This window comes from Equus quagga, chromosome 14 (genome assembly GCF_021613505.1).
Source record: "Equus quagga isolate Etosha38 chromosome 14, UCLA_HA_Equagga_1.0, whole genome shotgun sequence".
NCBI classification, from domain to species: Eukaryota; Metazoa; Chordata; class Mammalia; order Perissodactyla; family Equidae; genus Equus; species Equus quagga.
Window position 1 is genome coordinate 39,110,075 of NC_060280.1, and position 17,580 is coordinate 39,127,654.

At 35.2% G+C, this 17,580-nt stretch overlaps 1 protein-coding gene across 3 annotated transcripts in view; it reads left to right on the forward strand.

Annotated features, from left to right (window-relative positions):
- Positions 1-420: 420 nt before the first annotated feature.
- Positions 421-17,580, forward strand: part of EED (embryonic ectoderm development) — a 29,671-nt gene continuing 12,511 nt past the window's right edge. For 2 of the 3 annotated variants that reach the window (XM_046637874.1, XM_046637875.1), the window contains exons 1-8: positions 421-853; positions 6,576-6,728; positions 8,505-8,597; positions 11,052-11,117; positions 12,162-12,287; positions 12,956-13,037; positions 15,333-15,424; positions 17,426-17,559. In XM_046637874.1, the coding sequence (XP_046493830.1) occupies positions 740-853; positions 6,576-6,728; positions 8,505-8,597; positions 11,052-11,117; positions 12,162-12,287; positions 12,956-13,037; positions 15,333-15,424; positions 17,426-17,559 (860 nt within the window). In that variant the 5' untranslated portion in view covers positions 421-739. The remainder of the gene's footprint in view (positions 854-6,575; positions 6,729-8,504; positions 8,598-11,051; positions 11,118-12,161; positions 12,288-12,955; positions 13,038-15,332; positions 15,425-17,425; positions 17,560-17,580) is intronic. The other variant, XM_046637876.1, reaches the window with a different exon arrangement.

Below are 17,580 nucleotides of genomic sequence, written 5' to 3' on the forward strand. Positions count from 1 at the left end.
AGAATACGCCCCGGCGCATGCGCACCTCTTGGTGCGTAACTTCCATTTGCTAGATGGGGGAGGCAAGTGAGAAGCAGTCTACAGTTTTTGAATTCCTATTGTCAACTAAAAATTAGATTGTGAACAGTTCGATGGGTAATGTGAGATCGTTATCCTGCGAGTTCAAGATTAACGAAACTTGGCATACACCGCTAAAGTAAGAGGTGACTTCTCGTATCTTCCCCCGTACCCTGGGACTTTGGTGGTCTAGTCCATTCCACAGACTTTCGAGTCCTTGCAGCGGGTCGGGGATCGAAGGATTGGGCCAATTGCGGCAGAAACGTCTTTTGGAGGAGGAAGGGAGTGAGGGGGCATCCCTTTGAGTTCCGCCTCTCCTTTTTCGAGACGGTAGTGGGGAAGGGGGGACGTACGAAATACTGCCCTCGAAAGGCAACAGATAACACCTCTCCAGGCAAACTGCCGGGAGGTCGGCGGGAAAGGGGCAAGACGGGAGTAGGGAAAGGAAAGGAGCCAGGAAGCCGCGCAGGAGGGCGCGCGCGCGCGCCCCTTTTTCAGCAGTGTGGCGGGGTCGCACGCACGCCCGCCTCGGCGGCTGGGCGCAGTTTGCGACAGTGGGGGGAGCGGTGGAGGTGGCGGCGGCAGTGGCAACTTTGCGGCAAGCTCCGGCCGGGCTTGCTTGACGGCGGTGTGGCGGAGGCCCCGCCCTAGGCGGCAGGAACCTGGAGGGAGGCGGAGGAATATGTCCGAGAGGGAAGTGTCGACAGCGCCGGCGGGAACAGACATGCCTGCGGCCAAGAAGCAGAAACTGAGCAGCGACGAGAACAGCAACCCGGACCTCTCTGGAGACGAGAATGTGAGTGCAGCCCTGAGCAGTCCGGACGGGACTCTGGAGTGAAAGTTTTAAATTCTTTTTAAACTGTAGGCTCGGGGGCGGGCGGGCGGCTGTGGGGGGAGGGAGAGGTGTCACCCTCTACTCAGGAAAGCGCGGGCGTGCAGGGGAAAATCGAACTTGTCTCTGTGGGGATTTTGAGCTGGGGCTGAGAGCAAGCGGAAACTTGGCGAAGGAGAGTGGGTTAAGAGAGAGTGTGTGGGTGGAGGGTCTGGGGGCTTCTGCTCTAAGACCCTTTTCGTAGTTGGGGAGTGTTTGGGCCTTTGGGAGATTTGAGGAGAGTGCGGATCTGAGATTCCAGTAGTTTAAAGGTTCTTCTGAGGAAGTTGGAAGGAGGGACCAGAGTGTGTTAGGGACTCTTTTAAAGGAATTTAGGGACTGTGTCACTCTTAGATCCTTATAGACTGATTACGATGGGAAGAGTAGATACTCGACTTAGGGGATTGGAGTGACTCTTTTAAAGGGGTTTTTATGTCTGCTCTTGTCCTGTCCGTGTAGATGGGATGTGCCTGACAGTCAGTCGGCTTTTCTGCGGGAGGAGAAGCATTAAGAGGGTCGTCTTCTGACTTGGAGGGGGAAACCACCCTTGAGGAAGGAATGAGAAGGGACGGGTACTTCTTTAAAAGTTTTTAATAAGATAAAGGGGACGACCTGGAAGATTTAGGCGACAGTGCTAAAAGCAGATGTCTTTAGATATGGGCTCCAGGCCTCGCAAGTGTAAGGTGTTTTGGAATCGGATATTTTTTAAAAGCTCTGAAATGGATCTCGGTAATCATCCAGTCCCAACAGTTAACCCAGCTGTGTCTGGAGAGTCGCCAGTAATAACCGAATTGACATTAATTTTCAGTTTCATGGTTTTAACTTATATCCAATAAGGTTAGCAAAATGTCTTGACACTTCATTCAAAGATAATACTCCAAAATGTGAACCACCTTCTTATAATATATGGTAATAGCACCTGGATATCTTTTTAAGGTCTTTAAAGTGTTGTAAGAGGATGGTGTAAAGTTTTCATTTTCTCAATTTGACTAGTTTTAGAAATAAATATTACATCTTACACGCTCAGTTCCTATATTCCGCATCACTGCATCAGTGACTGAAGCATATATGTGGCCTGGTGTCACGACCGAAATTTTCACTGAAGAGATGGGAAAGAATTCTTTTTGCAGATAGAGGAAATATATTTTGGGAAGTCAGTTTGTGGGATTTGGACTTGAAATTTCTGGAAAGCTTATGTGTTGAGTGTTACTATAAATCTTTTTTTTCCTATTTGTGCTTCCCAAACTTATTTGACCCTCTTCATTCCAGTCCTTGGAGCCTGTTTTATTTCTGCCTCTTCTTAAATTTCGCTATGCAAATTAGGTTAGTGATTAGGAGCGCTGACTGGATCCAAAAGTTAGGTTAAAATCCCCACTCTACTAATACCTGCTTGCTTGACCTTGAGCAAAGTACTTTAGTTGCCTCACTTTCTTAAAAATGGGGATAGTAATGGTATTAACTGCATGGGATATTGGTGAAGATTAAATGAGATAACATAGGTAAAGTGCTGAAAAGAGTGCCTGCTCCATAATAAGTACTATACAAGTGTTATGTAATTACTACTACTTATTGTGTGCCCCCCCAGTTTTATTGAGAAATAATTGACATACATCACTGTATAAATATAAGGTGTATAGCATGATGATTTGATTTACACATACTGTGAAATGGTTATCACAGTACGTTTAATTCACGTCCATTCATCTCATATAGATAAAATAAAAAGAAAAAAAAATTTCTCCTTGTGATGAGAACTCGTAGGATTTACTCTCTTAACAACTTTCCTATATATCATATAGTAGTGTTAACTATAGTCATGTTGTACATTACATCCCTAGTACTTATTTATCTTATAACTGGAAGTTTGTACCTTTTGACTACCTTCCTCCAAACCTCCCCCCCCCCACGAAATATTATCTCTTTTTCTATGAGTTTGGTGGGGTTTGTTTTTTTTTTTAAATTCAGCATAAAAATGAGATCATAGGTTATTTGTCTTTCTCTAACTTACTTCACTTAGCAGAATGCCTTCAGGGTCCATCCAAGTTGTCACAAATGGTGAGATTTCCTCATTTGTTATGGCTGAATGATGTTTCGTTGTGTATACATATACCACAACTTCTTTATCCGTTCACCCATTCATGGACACTTAGGTTGTTTCCATGTCTTGGTTATTGTAAGTAATGTTGCTGTGAACATGGGGGTGCAGTTATCTTTTTGAGTTAGTGTTTTTGTTTCCTTTGGATAGATTCCCAGAAGTGGAATTGCTGGATCATATGGTAGTTCTATTTTAGGTTTTCTGAGCAACCTCCATACTGTTTTCCATAGTGGCTGCACCAATTTTCAATCCCACCAGCAGTGCACTGGGGTTCTCTTTCTTCACATCCAAGCCACCATTTGTTATCTCTTGTCTTTTAGGTGATGTGTTGCTTACTTTGTGATCACATAGTATAAACTTACTGTCTGACCCTTCTACATACTAAGTAATCAGGCAGAAATGTTGTGAAAATGTCAGTAGCCTATTTGGACTGAGGAAAATTTCAGGGGACCTAACCATATGGAATACTTATATTCTTTTTGCAGACCCTTAAGGGGAATATATTCTTCGTGAATTCTAAAGCTATTCAAAACCAAATGATTGGATTAAGCCTCTGTTTTGGTTCCTCTTTGAATAAGGACTTTTAACCTTTTTTGTGCCTTGGACACCTTAATGAATCCTGTGACACCTTTTGAGAATAATATTTTAAATGTATAAAATACAGTATATAAGGTGACAAACAAAATCAGTGATACAATTATGAAATGCTGTAAAAATATTTTTAAAACAAATTTGAGATTTGTTTTAATAAGTAAAGTGCTTTAATATAAAGTACTTTTTTATTAGCACATTGAGTAACTAGATCTAGCAGCAGGTCTGGTAGTAATGATGGACATAGACAATTTTTTGACATCTGCAACAACTATAATATGATATAAAAATACCTGATTCTTATTGGTGAGGAAGTCCTAGCTACAGTAATATTAGCATTTTATTACCAGCATTATAATAGAAGGAAGTGCTAAATTTCAGTGTAAGATGGTGAAAATTAAGATGCCATTTTTTTTTTTGCCATTTATCTTCACAGGTCCTCTGAATCCCATCCAGGGACCCCACATCCTAGGACATAGGTTAGGGGAAGCAGGAAGGGAGGGGAATAGAGAACTCCATAAAAAGGAATTCAAAAAGAGCTAGCAAAAGCAGTGGTTTTACTCGAGGGAGCGAATGACAAGAAGGCCAAAAACAAGTGGGAAAAGAATGTGTTTTTGAGTTAGTGTTAAGGTAACCTGAGCAGTTGCTCCTGTTAAAGTGGATCAAAGAATTGAAAGGACATATTTTAAGATCGTTGTATATGTATCTGCCATTTTACTGAATTTTTTAAGAACATATGACTGCAGAGTAGTTAGCTTCTGGAAGAGTACTAAAAGTTACTTAGTAGTAATATCAGAGGGCTGTGTCTGGAGACTTGTCTTTTGCTTAAATCACCTATGGCAAGATTAAGGGACAGGGTCCTGCTTCTGTTTCTTTGTGGGCAAATGAAGATGATAGTGCCTATCTGTTGCACAGTATCATTCTATACTTGGAGGAGGGGCCAAGGTGTAAATTGGCCTGTACACATAGTAGACACTGAACAAAGATTTGCTTTTAAAAAGAATGAAAGTGTTGAGGCTGTATTGCATTTCCATTAGATTCCATCTTGATTTGCTTTTGGAGGAGATGGGTAAATTCAGTGGTCAAAAGTTAAAAAAAAAAAAGCAGTGTGTCCTATTTACAGTGTTTTGTGTGTCTTCTTGATTAGCAGTTGAATTTTTAGTGAGACTAAAGAAGCTGGTGAATAAATGTCTAATAGTTTTACTAGTTCATCTCTCTAGTGTTAAAAGATAATTTTCAGAAAAAGGTAAGTGAACACACGTTAAAAATTTTATTCGTGTGAGGGAGCCAGGCAAATGTAAGTCAAACAGTACAAATTTATATGAATTAAAGGAATGTAGATATGAAATTGCAAATGATGGCAAAAACTTTTCCAGAGTGGAAGGGAAGATATTTTAAACCTCTGCCTTTGGAGAAAGCATTTGCCAACCGTCAGCCATCTACAACTTAAAATGAGGTGTACGATTATTCAAAGTCAATGAAGAGGGCTAGAATCTGACAACATGGGTGTGCAATAGATAATACATAGTTTTCCATTGAAACACAGAATTGTTTTCTACAGTAGATTTTTAACTGTGTAAATACAACTGAAAAGTGGGGAGAAAGGAATAGAGAAAAACAGTGTTTTCAATCTAGGAAGTGAACTTTATTACATTTTTTATCTCTATAAGGGCTGATTATATTTACATTAAATGACAATTCATATATTTATTGAGCACGTACTGTGTGCCATCTGTCCATTTTGTTTCTTTTTTTCGCCCTAGATAATCAGATTTCAGAATAATTTCTGTATTTTTTTTAAAAGCATTTCATTTTGGTAGGAACCATTTGAAGTTTTGAAAACCAGCCCAAGAACTACTGTATGGAACCATATTGTTTTTAAGTAAATTAATGTGAAATTTTTGTATACTTTTTGACATTCCAGTTAATTTTTAACCTTCTGTAATATCATAAAATGAGCTTTAGGAAGCAATAACTTACATCTCCTAAGGCAGTGATTCTTAGACTGTGCTGATGGATGTTAATAGGCACTCCCTCCGTGAAAAAAGGCTTCCTCTGTAATGAATTTAGGAACTACTGCCCTAAGGTGATAGGTTTAAATAAATCTATTCCAAAGAATACATTGGAATATGTAATCAAAGGCAGTAGTTATGAAGTCTTTTGAGATTAGAGGTCCATTTATATATCTTGTACACTGGAGAGAGGGCATAAGTTAGGTGAATTTTCAAGGTTTCCTGCAGTCATTTCTATATTTGGAAGGATTTTACTGTAGTTTCTGGAGTTCGAATATATGAATATCAGTATTATTGTAGAGCTGTGAATCAAGTTTCACTTGCAAATAAAAGCACAGAATATGTAGGACTTCTTAAAAAATTCTAAATGATTTGTGTTATAAATAAGCAGAATTTAATGAGGATAGGATTTTCAGAAACTGAGTCTGAAGTAGGAAGCACTCCAGCCTCTAATAGCCACCAATCCTGCGCCCAAACCTGAGCAGCAGTCAAATAACTTATGAAGAGATGTAATTCAGTCAGATTTAGGAGTCCAGCTTTGGGTTTGGATCCCAGCAACCCTAACCAGGAGACCACTTAGGCTCTGTAAGCAACACTTCCTTATCTAAGAGTACCTTCTCTGAAGAGCTGTAAAGATGAAATGAGCCAGTGCATTGAAGCGGCTGGCACAGACCAGTGCCTTGTTATTTAAGCCAGTATTATTCTTACCATTATCATTCTGAGTAGCTTTTTTCAGTTTATATTTTTGCTGAAATGTCAAATATTCACAAATTCTAATGTGTCGTTGGTTTGGTTTTTATCCTCATTTGGAGGCAGGAATAAATTTTTTCATTTCTTGCAGAATTTATTAATTCTTTTAGGTCAATCAGCAGTTACCCAGTACAAAGTCATTTGCTGCTAAGTACAGTATTGCTGTTTCATAAGATTTTTCCTAATTTACTGCCTACAGGACGATGCTGTCAGTATAGAAAGTGGTACAAACACTGAACGCCCTGATACACCTACAAATACGCCAAATGCACCTGGAAGGAAAAGTTGGGGGAAGGGAAAATGGAAGTCAAAGAAATGCAAATATTCTTTCAAATGTGTAAATAGTCTCAAGGTATGTTCAGAAAGATCCTGTGGGCTGAATGCTAGGCTTCAGAATTATTTCTCAGTGATAAACATTTTATGCCCTAGATACTCTGTCAAGTTTAAAATATTTTAAAATTAGAGTATTTTGAAGTTTTCTTTGTAATGCAGACTGCATAGTTATTATAATCCAGCCTATGTTTAGCTTTTTTGTTTCTTGTTTTAATTTAAATGGGTAATACCTAGTACACAGGCTGGGTTTTCTTTGTTGTTTGTATTCAGGTAAAAGATTTGGGGAGATATTACTCTTTGTATTTTGGTAAAACTTAAAAACATAAGCCACTTGCTGGTACCTGTTACTAAAAGAACTGAATGTGACCCATTAATTTTGAGTCACCATAAATTGAAACAGCTGTCTTTAAAATTTAACTCCTATCCTTTGTTTTATTTGTAATTGTTTTTTAAGAAAAAGGTGTCAGTTATTCTTTTTAATATTCAGTATTTGGGGAAAACAAGAGGTTGGAGTTATTTAAATTACTGCTTCCTCAATAGTATTTTTATTTATAAAAATGATTACTGATATTTAAAATGTTTTCCTTTACATATATTGATTTTCTGTTTTTTAAATTTGGGAGTATTTTCTCTATACTGAGCAAAACTATACATTATCTTATACATATGTAAATTAGAATTTTTTCTAAGTATCTAAATATACTTTTATCTAAAGTCATCAGAAAGCATAAGGAGCTATGGCTATATAGAAAATATTTTGTTGTCTGTGTAGCAAAATTCATTGCTCAGTGTGTCAAATTATACTCTTAAAAGGGGGGAAATCTCAGTATATTAAAAAAAAAAGCAGTGTCCATTATAGTTTCATGTTAATATTTAATTATGTTAACCTATTTTTAGGTAATGTATCTGGAAGGTGATTTTAACTGCTATTTAAATATTTTGATTAAATATTTCAAAAACCTAAAGCTGTGGCTTTTCAAAGAATAAGAAATGAAAGTTATTACACTTTAAATGTGAAAACAGTGCCTTAAAGTGAATAGGAAAGTTACTGTTCAATGTTAGGAGACTGCCAGTAAAATCCTAAGGCTGAAAAATAACTGTATGTACCAAAGTGAGTACTTGTTTTTTTTACTTACCTCTTTATAGTCTCTTTGTAACTGTGAAGTTATAGTCCATTGCCTTCCCTGGCCCCCACTATTCAAGTGTTCTTGTTCATTATAAAACTTCTTGGTATGCTTTTCTTTTAGTACCCAAATTCAAGGTTATTTTAAATTGTTTCCATAGGACTAATAGAAGGCAATGATTTGGGTGGATCTGATAAGCTTCACTTTACAAGGGAGAAATTAAACCTAATAAAATTTAGTGCGTGCTAGAGAAGCTGTGTTAACTCTTAGGTCATTTGTTAGTTTCCTATTTCAGAAAAATAAATCATGTCCTTATGTCGTAAGAGATTAAATGCATATGCTGCAATTATCCAGTTGATTTTGATTTAGAAGAATATGGTTCGGTTTAAGAAAACAGAAGGCAAATATCAAAGTATTTGCATAGATAGTGCTTGTTACCTAACCTCTGATTTAAGTCTTTGATTGTTATAAAACTTTATCATGCACCAGTATTTTAAAATGTGAAAACTAGATTTACAGATATCTTTTTAGTGTCAGAAGGCAGTTTATGTGTGATATATGAAATAGCAACCTGCATTTTGGAAAAAAGCTGTGAGTGGGATGGTCAATTTACTACCATTTTTTGGTTTCTAAAATATATTAATTTTTCTTATTTCATGATTATTTTTTAGGAAGATCATAATCAACCATTGTTTGGCGTTCAGTTTAACTGGCACAGTAAAGAAGGAGATCCATTAGTGTTTGCAACTGTAGGAAGCAACAGAGTGAGTGTTAAGGGGTCTGTTGGACATTTGACTTGATTATCAGACTCTGGTGTTAGTATTGAAGTGTAATGATTTGGAAGTAAATTTTGTATTGTTGGTTTGACAATATTATTCTTTTATGTAAAAGTGAAGCATTCTAGAAATTGTCAATTTAAAACTAGTATTCATGACTAGAAATACATCTTTATTTCATATATTACTACCAGTTGTTCATAAAACAGATTTCTATTTATATTTTTATAAATATTTTATTTTGAGTGATTTTTACTCTTTTTGGAAGTGATTTTAATAATTATTCAAATTAGGATAAGAAATCTGTGATTTCTTAAAAATAATAAATGTAATTAGTGGCTGTTTATAAATGCAAAGCATAAATCCAGTGGATTTATATAATAGTTATTGAAAGTATTTTAATTATTTGCAATAAACATTGGTTTGTTTTTATTTAAGGAAGCCAAAGACATCTTGAATTGAGAAAAGTGCATGAAAAAAACCATGCTGGGCACATATTTTAGATGAGGTCAATTGCAAAGACTTATTTATTCATTGCATGCACTTCTAAATAAATGGAGAACAGGAAGATATTCCCTAGTGCTTCCCAAGGAGTCTGAGGAGTTTTCTATTAAATTGAAATCACCTCAGGGAAAACTTGTCCTCTGAGTCTTTATTAGCTAACATTCTGGTTATCTATTAGTATTGTACTAGGAGTTAGAGGAATAATAATATAGAAGTAGATTGGTGTATTTGGAAAAGAAAGATGGAGGAAATAGACTAATTGGATATGGGTTGGCAACAAATATAATTCACTTCCTCTACCATTAGCCCAGGAGGAGAAGAGCGGTGAATCTGAGAGATGTTCTGTAAGTTGTTATTTTAATTGAGTAAAATAAAATTTGATGCTTCACTAGTGATTGTGCTAAGCCTCTTAGAGAAATAAAAGAACATGGTTTTTAATGCACACAGTTTTCTATATTGGTTTTCTGTTTCGTAGTGTTGATATTCTTTTTGTTCTCTGTCAAAATTAACGTGATGATAAGGGAGTTGTCAGCTCAGTATTTGTCAAACGAGAGCATATTTCCAAGCCTTTTTTCTCTTTTGTTCTATAAGTTTGAGAATCCTACAAACACACATGCATCCATTCTGGCCTAGATCCTTCCTATTTCTGTTATCTAAAAAGTAAAAATTTGGCTTTAGATAAGTTCCTGGAAGTCTTTAAGGAAGTGTAATTACATTCAAGGTTCTGGTGCTTTTACTAGGTCATTGAAATTCTGAATATTTGAAACTCTCTACTAAAGTTGATAACAGCTTTTTTTGGTGTTCAGGCGAATGTAGATTGTTATATGTAATCTGCTTATAGATCTCTAGTTGGTAAATTCTTTGAAAACAACAATTCAGAGGGAAAGTGATGTAGTTTCAAGAAAAGATTAAGGTTATTTTTTTCTAGTTGGGAACATAGTCCATTAATTAACTTGAATCCGCTTTAAAGACATCACTATAAAACTAAGGTTATACTTCACCAATTTGGCCATGATAGCACCAGAATTGGTATAACTTATGCTCCAATATGCTTATTGCAGTGTTCCAGGAATTGTAACAAGAAGCACCTCTATTCTCATTTAAAATGACATTGAAGGGTGTTATATAGTTTATTGAATTATAAAAAGATCTGCTGTTTGGACTTCCTTAAAAAAAGAAAGAAAAATAGCACAAAACTATCTCCTAGTCGTAACCTAGTTAGCCATATAAGGAATATGTTTTTAGAGTATTAATGTACAGGAGATTATTTAATAGGCGGTGATAGATGATTTTCAGAATCTTTGTAGAGTTCTTATATACTGTTATTAAAATTAATAACAGGTTATTGCTAACATGACTGTAAGCTATAAGAAAAATGGAAAGAAATTTATAAAAATTTAGTACTATGGTATTACAGAATTGTATATAGTGTATGCATTAATTTTAGAATATGTGACAAGTGAAGAGGGCCATTGTACATCAGTTAATATTTGTTGAGTTATGTCCATGAGAAAATCATTAGTAGGCAAATTAGAGATTTTCTTATATGTGATTAATATGTAAATGCTCTAAAACTACCCAGAGACTTTAAGATCTTAATCAAAAGATGATAAACCACAATCTTAGGAAGTAGTTATACTTCACTTTGAGGTATTCAACTTTATTCACTTTGAAGAGTTGGCGCAATTATATGGATGAGCTATAAGTCAAAAACATTGAAATAGAACCTTATTATTATTACTGCAATATTTAATATACTCTGGAAGTTATGTAATGCATTAGGCTTTATAATGGCTTCCTTAAGTTTAAGGAGCTATTTTAAAGTGATAGTTTCTGTAGTATCTTTAAGATACATTTATGACTAAAATATGTTTAAAAACTGAAGAGAGTATGTTTCTGTATTTGAGATAAAATTGACTATATTTTTGTTTTTGTTAGGTTACCTTATATGAATGTCACTCACAAGGAGAAATCCGGTTGTTACAATCTTATGTGGATGCTGATGTATCCTTTTCTGGGTTTTTAATATCTTCGGCTAAAGAAATTGCTTTTCAATAAGTACACTGAAAATTTTCTAAATTAATTACTTCCCTAAAGTTATATTGTCCTTTCTTAACTTTAACAGTGCTCTTCCTTCATATCACCCAAGAGATGCCTGGTATCTAGTTTATCTACTTTTCTTGATCCTTAGAAATCCATTGCAGGGTGGATATGAGGGGAGGGTGCAGGTGGCTGGAGATGAGCATTGAAAATCCAGTAATAGAAAATGTTAGAGAGTAGCTAAAACCTCACTTCTTTGACCTTGCTTAGAATTTTAACATTTCAGGGGTTATGTTGATGAACTTGGGTTGATCAGAAGCTGTGACTGGCAGTCATACCAAGTATTTGATCATCAAAGCCTATAGGGAAAAAATAAACATGTGAAGTTGTTTAGGAAATAAAATACTGCAAAACAAGAGTTCATTAAAAAAAAGAAAGATTTAAAGAGCTAAAGGGTTAGACAGTAGTCAAACCTTGGTGATAAGATGTTTCTTCCAGATCCATTTGAAAAACTTAGCAAACAAAAAAGGACAAAGACATTCAGTCTTCCCTAGATGAAATAGAAAGAAGTGATCTGTCACCATATTGGGAAGTTCTCACAGAGGAAAGGGTGGAAAACTTAATAGTTACTCATCTTCATCTAGAGGTGCGTAGTCAGAATTATTGGGTTAGAGCAAAAGTCAGCAAGTTATAGTGTGTGGGGCTGGCCGCCTCTCTTTGTATAAAGCTTTATTGGGACGCAGATATGCTTGTTCATTTACATCTTGTCTGTGGCTGCTTGTAAACAGCTAAATGGTAATCAAAATTGAGTGGAAGGACTGATTGTTTGATCGTTTGGTATAGATTTTAGGCCTAAAGTATCCATTGTTTAAATCTGGTAGTATTAAGACAAATGAGAACTTCTTTGTCAAAAACTTTACCAGTCCTTTGGAGGTTTCTATGTATTGTATTGTGATTGTTGAGGTGTTTACTTTTCAGAAACATTATATTTCTTAACACGTTTCTCAGGCTGATGAAAACTTTTACACTTGTGCATGGACCTATGATAGCAATACAAGCCATCCTCTCCTAGCTGTGGCTGGATCTAGAGGCATAATTAGAATAATTAATCCCATAACAATGCAGTGCATAAAGGTGGGTTTTCTGGTTAAACTCTAGATCTTTCTTTTGAATGCACCCCTGTGAAAACTTGTCAAGTTGAATTTAAAACTGATTGAATTAATGTCTCTATAATTTCTGATTTGATTTGTACTTGCTTATTGCTTCCTTTAGACAGGTCTTCTGAGACCTTTGTCACATTTGGGTGATGCAAATTAAGGAATAAGTTGGAATATTTTGTTATTTGCAACATTCTCTTTTTAAATCATTTCTCTCCTGTCCTGCCTTATTCTGAGAGGCTCTAAATGAACAATGACAGAAGAGTGAGTCCATTTACCTAGACACCCTAACTCTTGGAGTCAAGGGCACCTCTTAAAGAACTGAAAGGTGAAGCTTTGGAGGTTGATACTAAAAGAAATTTTGCAAATCATTGTAAATCAGAAGTTTTTAACCTTGGGGACACATTAGAATCACCTGAGGATCTTTTGAATCCCTGCGTGTCTCAGCTAATCCAATCAAGTCAGAATATCTGCAGATGGGACTTGAGTATCTTTTTTTCTTCAAGTTTGTTGAGTGATTTTAATACACAGCCAAAGTTGAGAAACACTACTTTAAGTGAAACTGTTTTTCCATTCTCTTAAGATTAATGAAGAAGAATTTATTGATTTTTATATGAAAGTTGAAATGTTTTAAATTTATTGTAGCACTATGTTGGCCATGGAAATGCTATCAATGAGCTGAAATTCCACCCAAGAGATCCAAATCTTCTCTTGTCAGTAAGTAAAGGTAAGAGAAGCAAATGTTTCTTAGTCCTATTTATTTGAGAATGATTTTTTTTAAGGGACAAACTGTTCTAAGGAAAAAAAGCCAAATTTAAAAAGAATTTTTAACAGTAAGTTTCAGTAGAAAAATCTCAGGCTGTGTTAGCATCCTGAAACCAAGAATTGGGGAAACGGACCATGAAATAGACAGTTAACATCAGACATAAATAAAATAATTGGTACTGAGGATTAGGTGTGTTACCATTCTTATTTACCATATTGCATTATGATAGTTCTAGAACTTTATCTCAATTCAATTATTATATTAAGCTTCATTAATTTTAAGTGGCAGATCACCAAAGTTAGGACATTTTTAAGAGTTTTTAAGATAGTTTTGCAAACAGTCCTATCACTCTGTGCAGTCATGTAATAAGAAATAATGCATTTGAAAAATCCACATTACTTATATATGTGTATATATATATAAAGCTTTGTTTTATAAAGGATTTCCTATAGAATTCCTAAAAATGCTGAGTTCTCCAGCATAAGCTCTTTGAAATATTTCCCATAGTTATAAAAGAAAGCATTGCCTTACTTTGTATGCCTGTATTGGCTTTGTAAGTTTATTCTGGCTTCAGAGAGGCCTCTTAATTGTTCTTAATTATTTCTGAGCTCTCTGAAATGAGTTGTGTTGTTCTTGTTTCTACAGTCTGTTCTTGATTGCCTTTCCTCTTCTCATCTGTACCTTATTATCTATCAAGCTTATTCTTAAAGGCTTGTAAAACTTACAACCTCTCCCCACAATCTGCTCATATTAAAAGATGTCCTCAAATTAAATCTCAAATGAAAATGCTTCGGTATGATTTTTGTTTAACTACCGAGGATTAAGTTTGGAAATGGACACCTAAGAAGAACTGGTAACTTTTTCTCTTCTCTTGATTACAGTAGCCAGGCTCAGGTATTCATTCCTTTATGAGCGTTTAGGCCATAATGCCTCACTTATTCTTAATATCACAGCTTTTTAACCCTGCTCTTCCCACATCGTGTCAGTAAGAGCATTTTTTTAAGTCAGTTTTTCAAAATAAATAGGAATTTTGCTGCATACTTTACCATCAAGAAAATGAAAAGACAACCTATAGAATGGAGAAAACATTTGCAAATCATGTATCTAATAAGGGACTTCTGTCAAGAGCTCTTACAGTTCAGCAATAAAAATAGAGCCCAACTAAAAAGTGGGTGGAGGTTTTGAATAGACATCTTTCCAAAGAACATAGACAAATGTCCAATGAGCACATGAAAAGACGCTCAGTATCATTAATCATTATGGAAATGCAAATCAAAAGGATAATGAGCTACCACTTCGCACCTATTAGGATGGCTATAATAAAAAAGACAGACAATAGCATGTTTACTAGGATGTGGAAAAATTGGAACCCCCTCATACATTGCTGTGGAAATGTAAAATATGGCCACATTGGGAAAACAGTCTGGCAGTTCCTCAAAAAGTTAAAACAGAATTACCCCTCCTAGGTATATATATAATCAAGAGAAAAGAAAACAAATGTGCACATGAAAGCCTGTACACAATTGGATTCAAGAAGTCATTTTTGTCACAATGTTAATTTCCACGGCTAACACATGTATTACTGCCTCTTAGTGTTACCTATGTAATATGTTAAATTCTTGTACAGTTTGAACATTGTTATATTTCCTGCTGTACGTGGCATTTTTTGTGTTTATTAATATCGCTATACATTCTTTATTTTGCTAATGTTTAATGGAAAGTGAGATTGCTCAAATTACATTTATATGTAAAAAGGTCTTTAATACTATGAAATTATGTCACGATGTATATAGCTTTTAATCCTATTTTGGATTAAAATTACTGCAGAAATCTTATAAATCTGCTCAGTCCCCTTCAGTATATAAATGTGGATATGGTGGAAGAAAAGCTAGCATCTTGTTCTGTGGCATAATGTAAAACTTATTTATGTCAAAAACCTAAGTATTTTCTTATGTCAAAAGCATCTCTCTATCAAGTTAGGATATTATTTAAAGGAAATTATTTGGGATAAATAAGCTAAAAATATTTAAGACCACATAAATATTTATTTCTGATCATGAAAGTTTGAGCTCATACCTAGTTAAATCTACGTGACAAATATTTTTAGTTCTATAAAATATGGATTCCATTCGTAGTCTTTGCTGTACATAAGCCTGAAGTTTTGTAATTTTTACTTCTTTAAAGAGGTTTTGAAGGTCCACAGTAAATTTTATGAACAGTAAAAGTTGATCTTAATTTTTTTTATGTCAATACCAGATCATGCTTTACGGTTATGGAATATTCAGACGGACACTCTAGTGGCAATATTTGGAGGCGTAGAAGGTCACAGAGACGAAGTTCTAAGTGCTGTAAGTTGAAGCTGCAGGGCAGTGGCCTTCAGATGCACATAGCTGTGACAATCCCCGTGGAACTCCTTCCTCATAAGAAAGCATGTGTTGTTTCATATAGCCTACCAGGCAGTCATTTCATTTACTTGTGACATACAAGGTTTTTATCTTACAGGTGAAGGAATAGAGCAAGTAAGGCTCTTTGTGTTTTATCTCTACTACTGCACTTTTTTATCCCAGCGCCTAGATTCTCAAGAAAGAATACTGTGAACTTGTTCTTTTCCTTTATTATCTAAAATCACCAGGTTAACTTTTGTTGTTTCTCAGTTAGTAAAGGAAAAGGTTAAGCTGGTTAGCCATTAAGAAACGTTTTCATCTTTTATTTGAAGTTTAGATATAAGGTATCCGTTGTTAGGAAGTGTTTTACTGTGCTCACACTGTTTTAGATAACTCTTCTCTTTGAAGGTATAGTGTTGTCTTTATATTTATGGATTATAATCTACTGATCTATTAAAGTGGTATGATCCAAGGGTTTTTAGTCAGGTGTCAGATTTTTACATTATTTTAGCTTTACTATGTTCCATTTATAGCTTACATAGGTAGTAGTTTTACAGCTCTTGAGTTCTTTTTCATTAAACTATTTAAAGGAGCACCATATTTTGAAGCATGAAGCATTTTAGTTGTAGGTATTAAATATTGCTATAGCTTTTGTGAGAATCATACCTACCTATGATACCCTGTCGACTTGGATTTTCCAGAAGTTGCAGTGGCATTCTCCATCTGGCTTTATGTGTGAAAGAGCTAAAACTACCATCCTTTATTAAGAACTCGGAATTACAGCTACTGACTCTAAGGGTATCTTGTTGCTGTTGACAGTGAGGTAATTAGGAAAAGCAGCAGCAACCAGGCTTGGGAATTCAGTAAACACCAAACCTAAAGCTCTTAGGCTCTAGTAAAACAGTGTTCACAGTTAATTCAAAAGTTGAATTAACATACGGTATCTAGGTGAGTAAGGAAAATATTCTCCTTAAATAGAACTCTATACTCTTATTTCTTAAAATGAGAGTGGGAGACAGTCTATTCTCTGTAATTCAGGAGTTAACTGCTAGAAGGATTGATGTGTGTGATTTTCATTAACGCATGTACCAGGTGCTAAATTAAATAGCGTTTCCGCACCTCTGTCTTATTTGTGGAATAGGGTGGTTGCTATAGATGATCTGTTAGACACCTATTAAAATTAGTACACAGCAGGGGCCAACCTGATGGCATAATGGTTAAGTTCGTGCACTCTGCTTCAGCCACCTGGGCTTCACAGTTTGAGATCCCAGGTGTAGACCTAGCACCGTTTGTCAAAGCACGCTGTGGCAGCATCCCACATAAATATAGGGATGTTGGCACAGATGTTAGCTCATGGCCAGTCTTCCTCTCACACACACAAAAAATTAGTAAACATCATAAATGAAAAAGTTTGTGTATTTCCTTTTTTAGACTTTTTTTCTTTATTCATTTTTAAAGTAAACTCTAAAACCAGTGTACCTGAAGTGTTTTGACTTAGATGTACAGATAAAGTAAAATTTCAGTTGTTTAAAGACTCATTGTAGTTTCACATACAGATGTCAATCTCATTGCTTGATCAGGGTTGCATAAAGAAAAGCAATATAACTATTCAGGATTTTGTGATATAGAATAATTGTTTTACCTCAGCATTCAATTTACCTTCAAAATCAAGCAAAGGAAATATTTAAAGAAAATTGAATAAATAAAACTAAATTCAAACAATTTACGTACTTTCTTCCATATTGTATAAGCTCATATACTGTGATGGTGACAGATGAGTTAAAACTAAATCTTGAAAGCAGTAGAAACTCTGTAATTTCTGGCCTACATAGATGAAACCCCAAATGTTAGTGTTGTGTTTTGAAACACAGTTTTCACAGTACTGTACATCAGTTGAAAATTGGATAGTATAATTTGGGGAAATAATTTATATATATAATTTAAACTTTTCTGTTTTATGTACAGGATTATGATCTTTTGGGTGAAAAAATAATGTCCTGTGGTATGGATCACTCTCTTAAACTTTGGAGGATCAATTCAAAGAGAATGATGAATGCAATTAAGGAATCTTATGATTATAACCCAAATAAGACTAACAGGTAACAATTGTGGTATTTAAA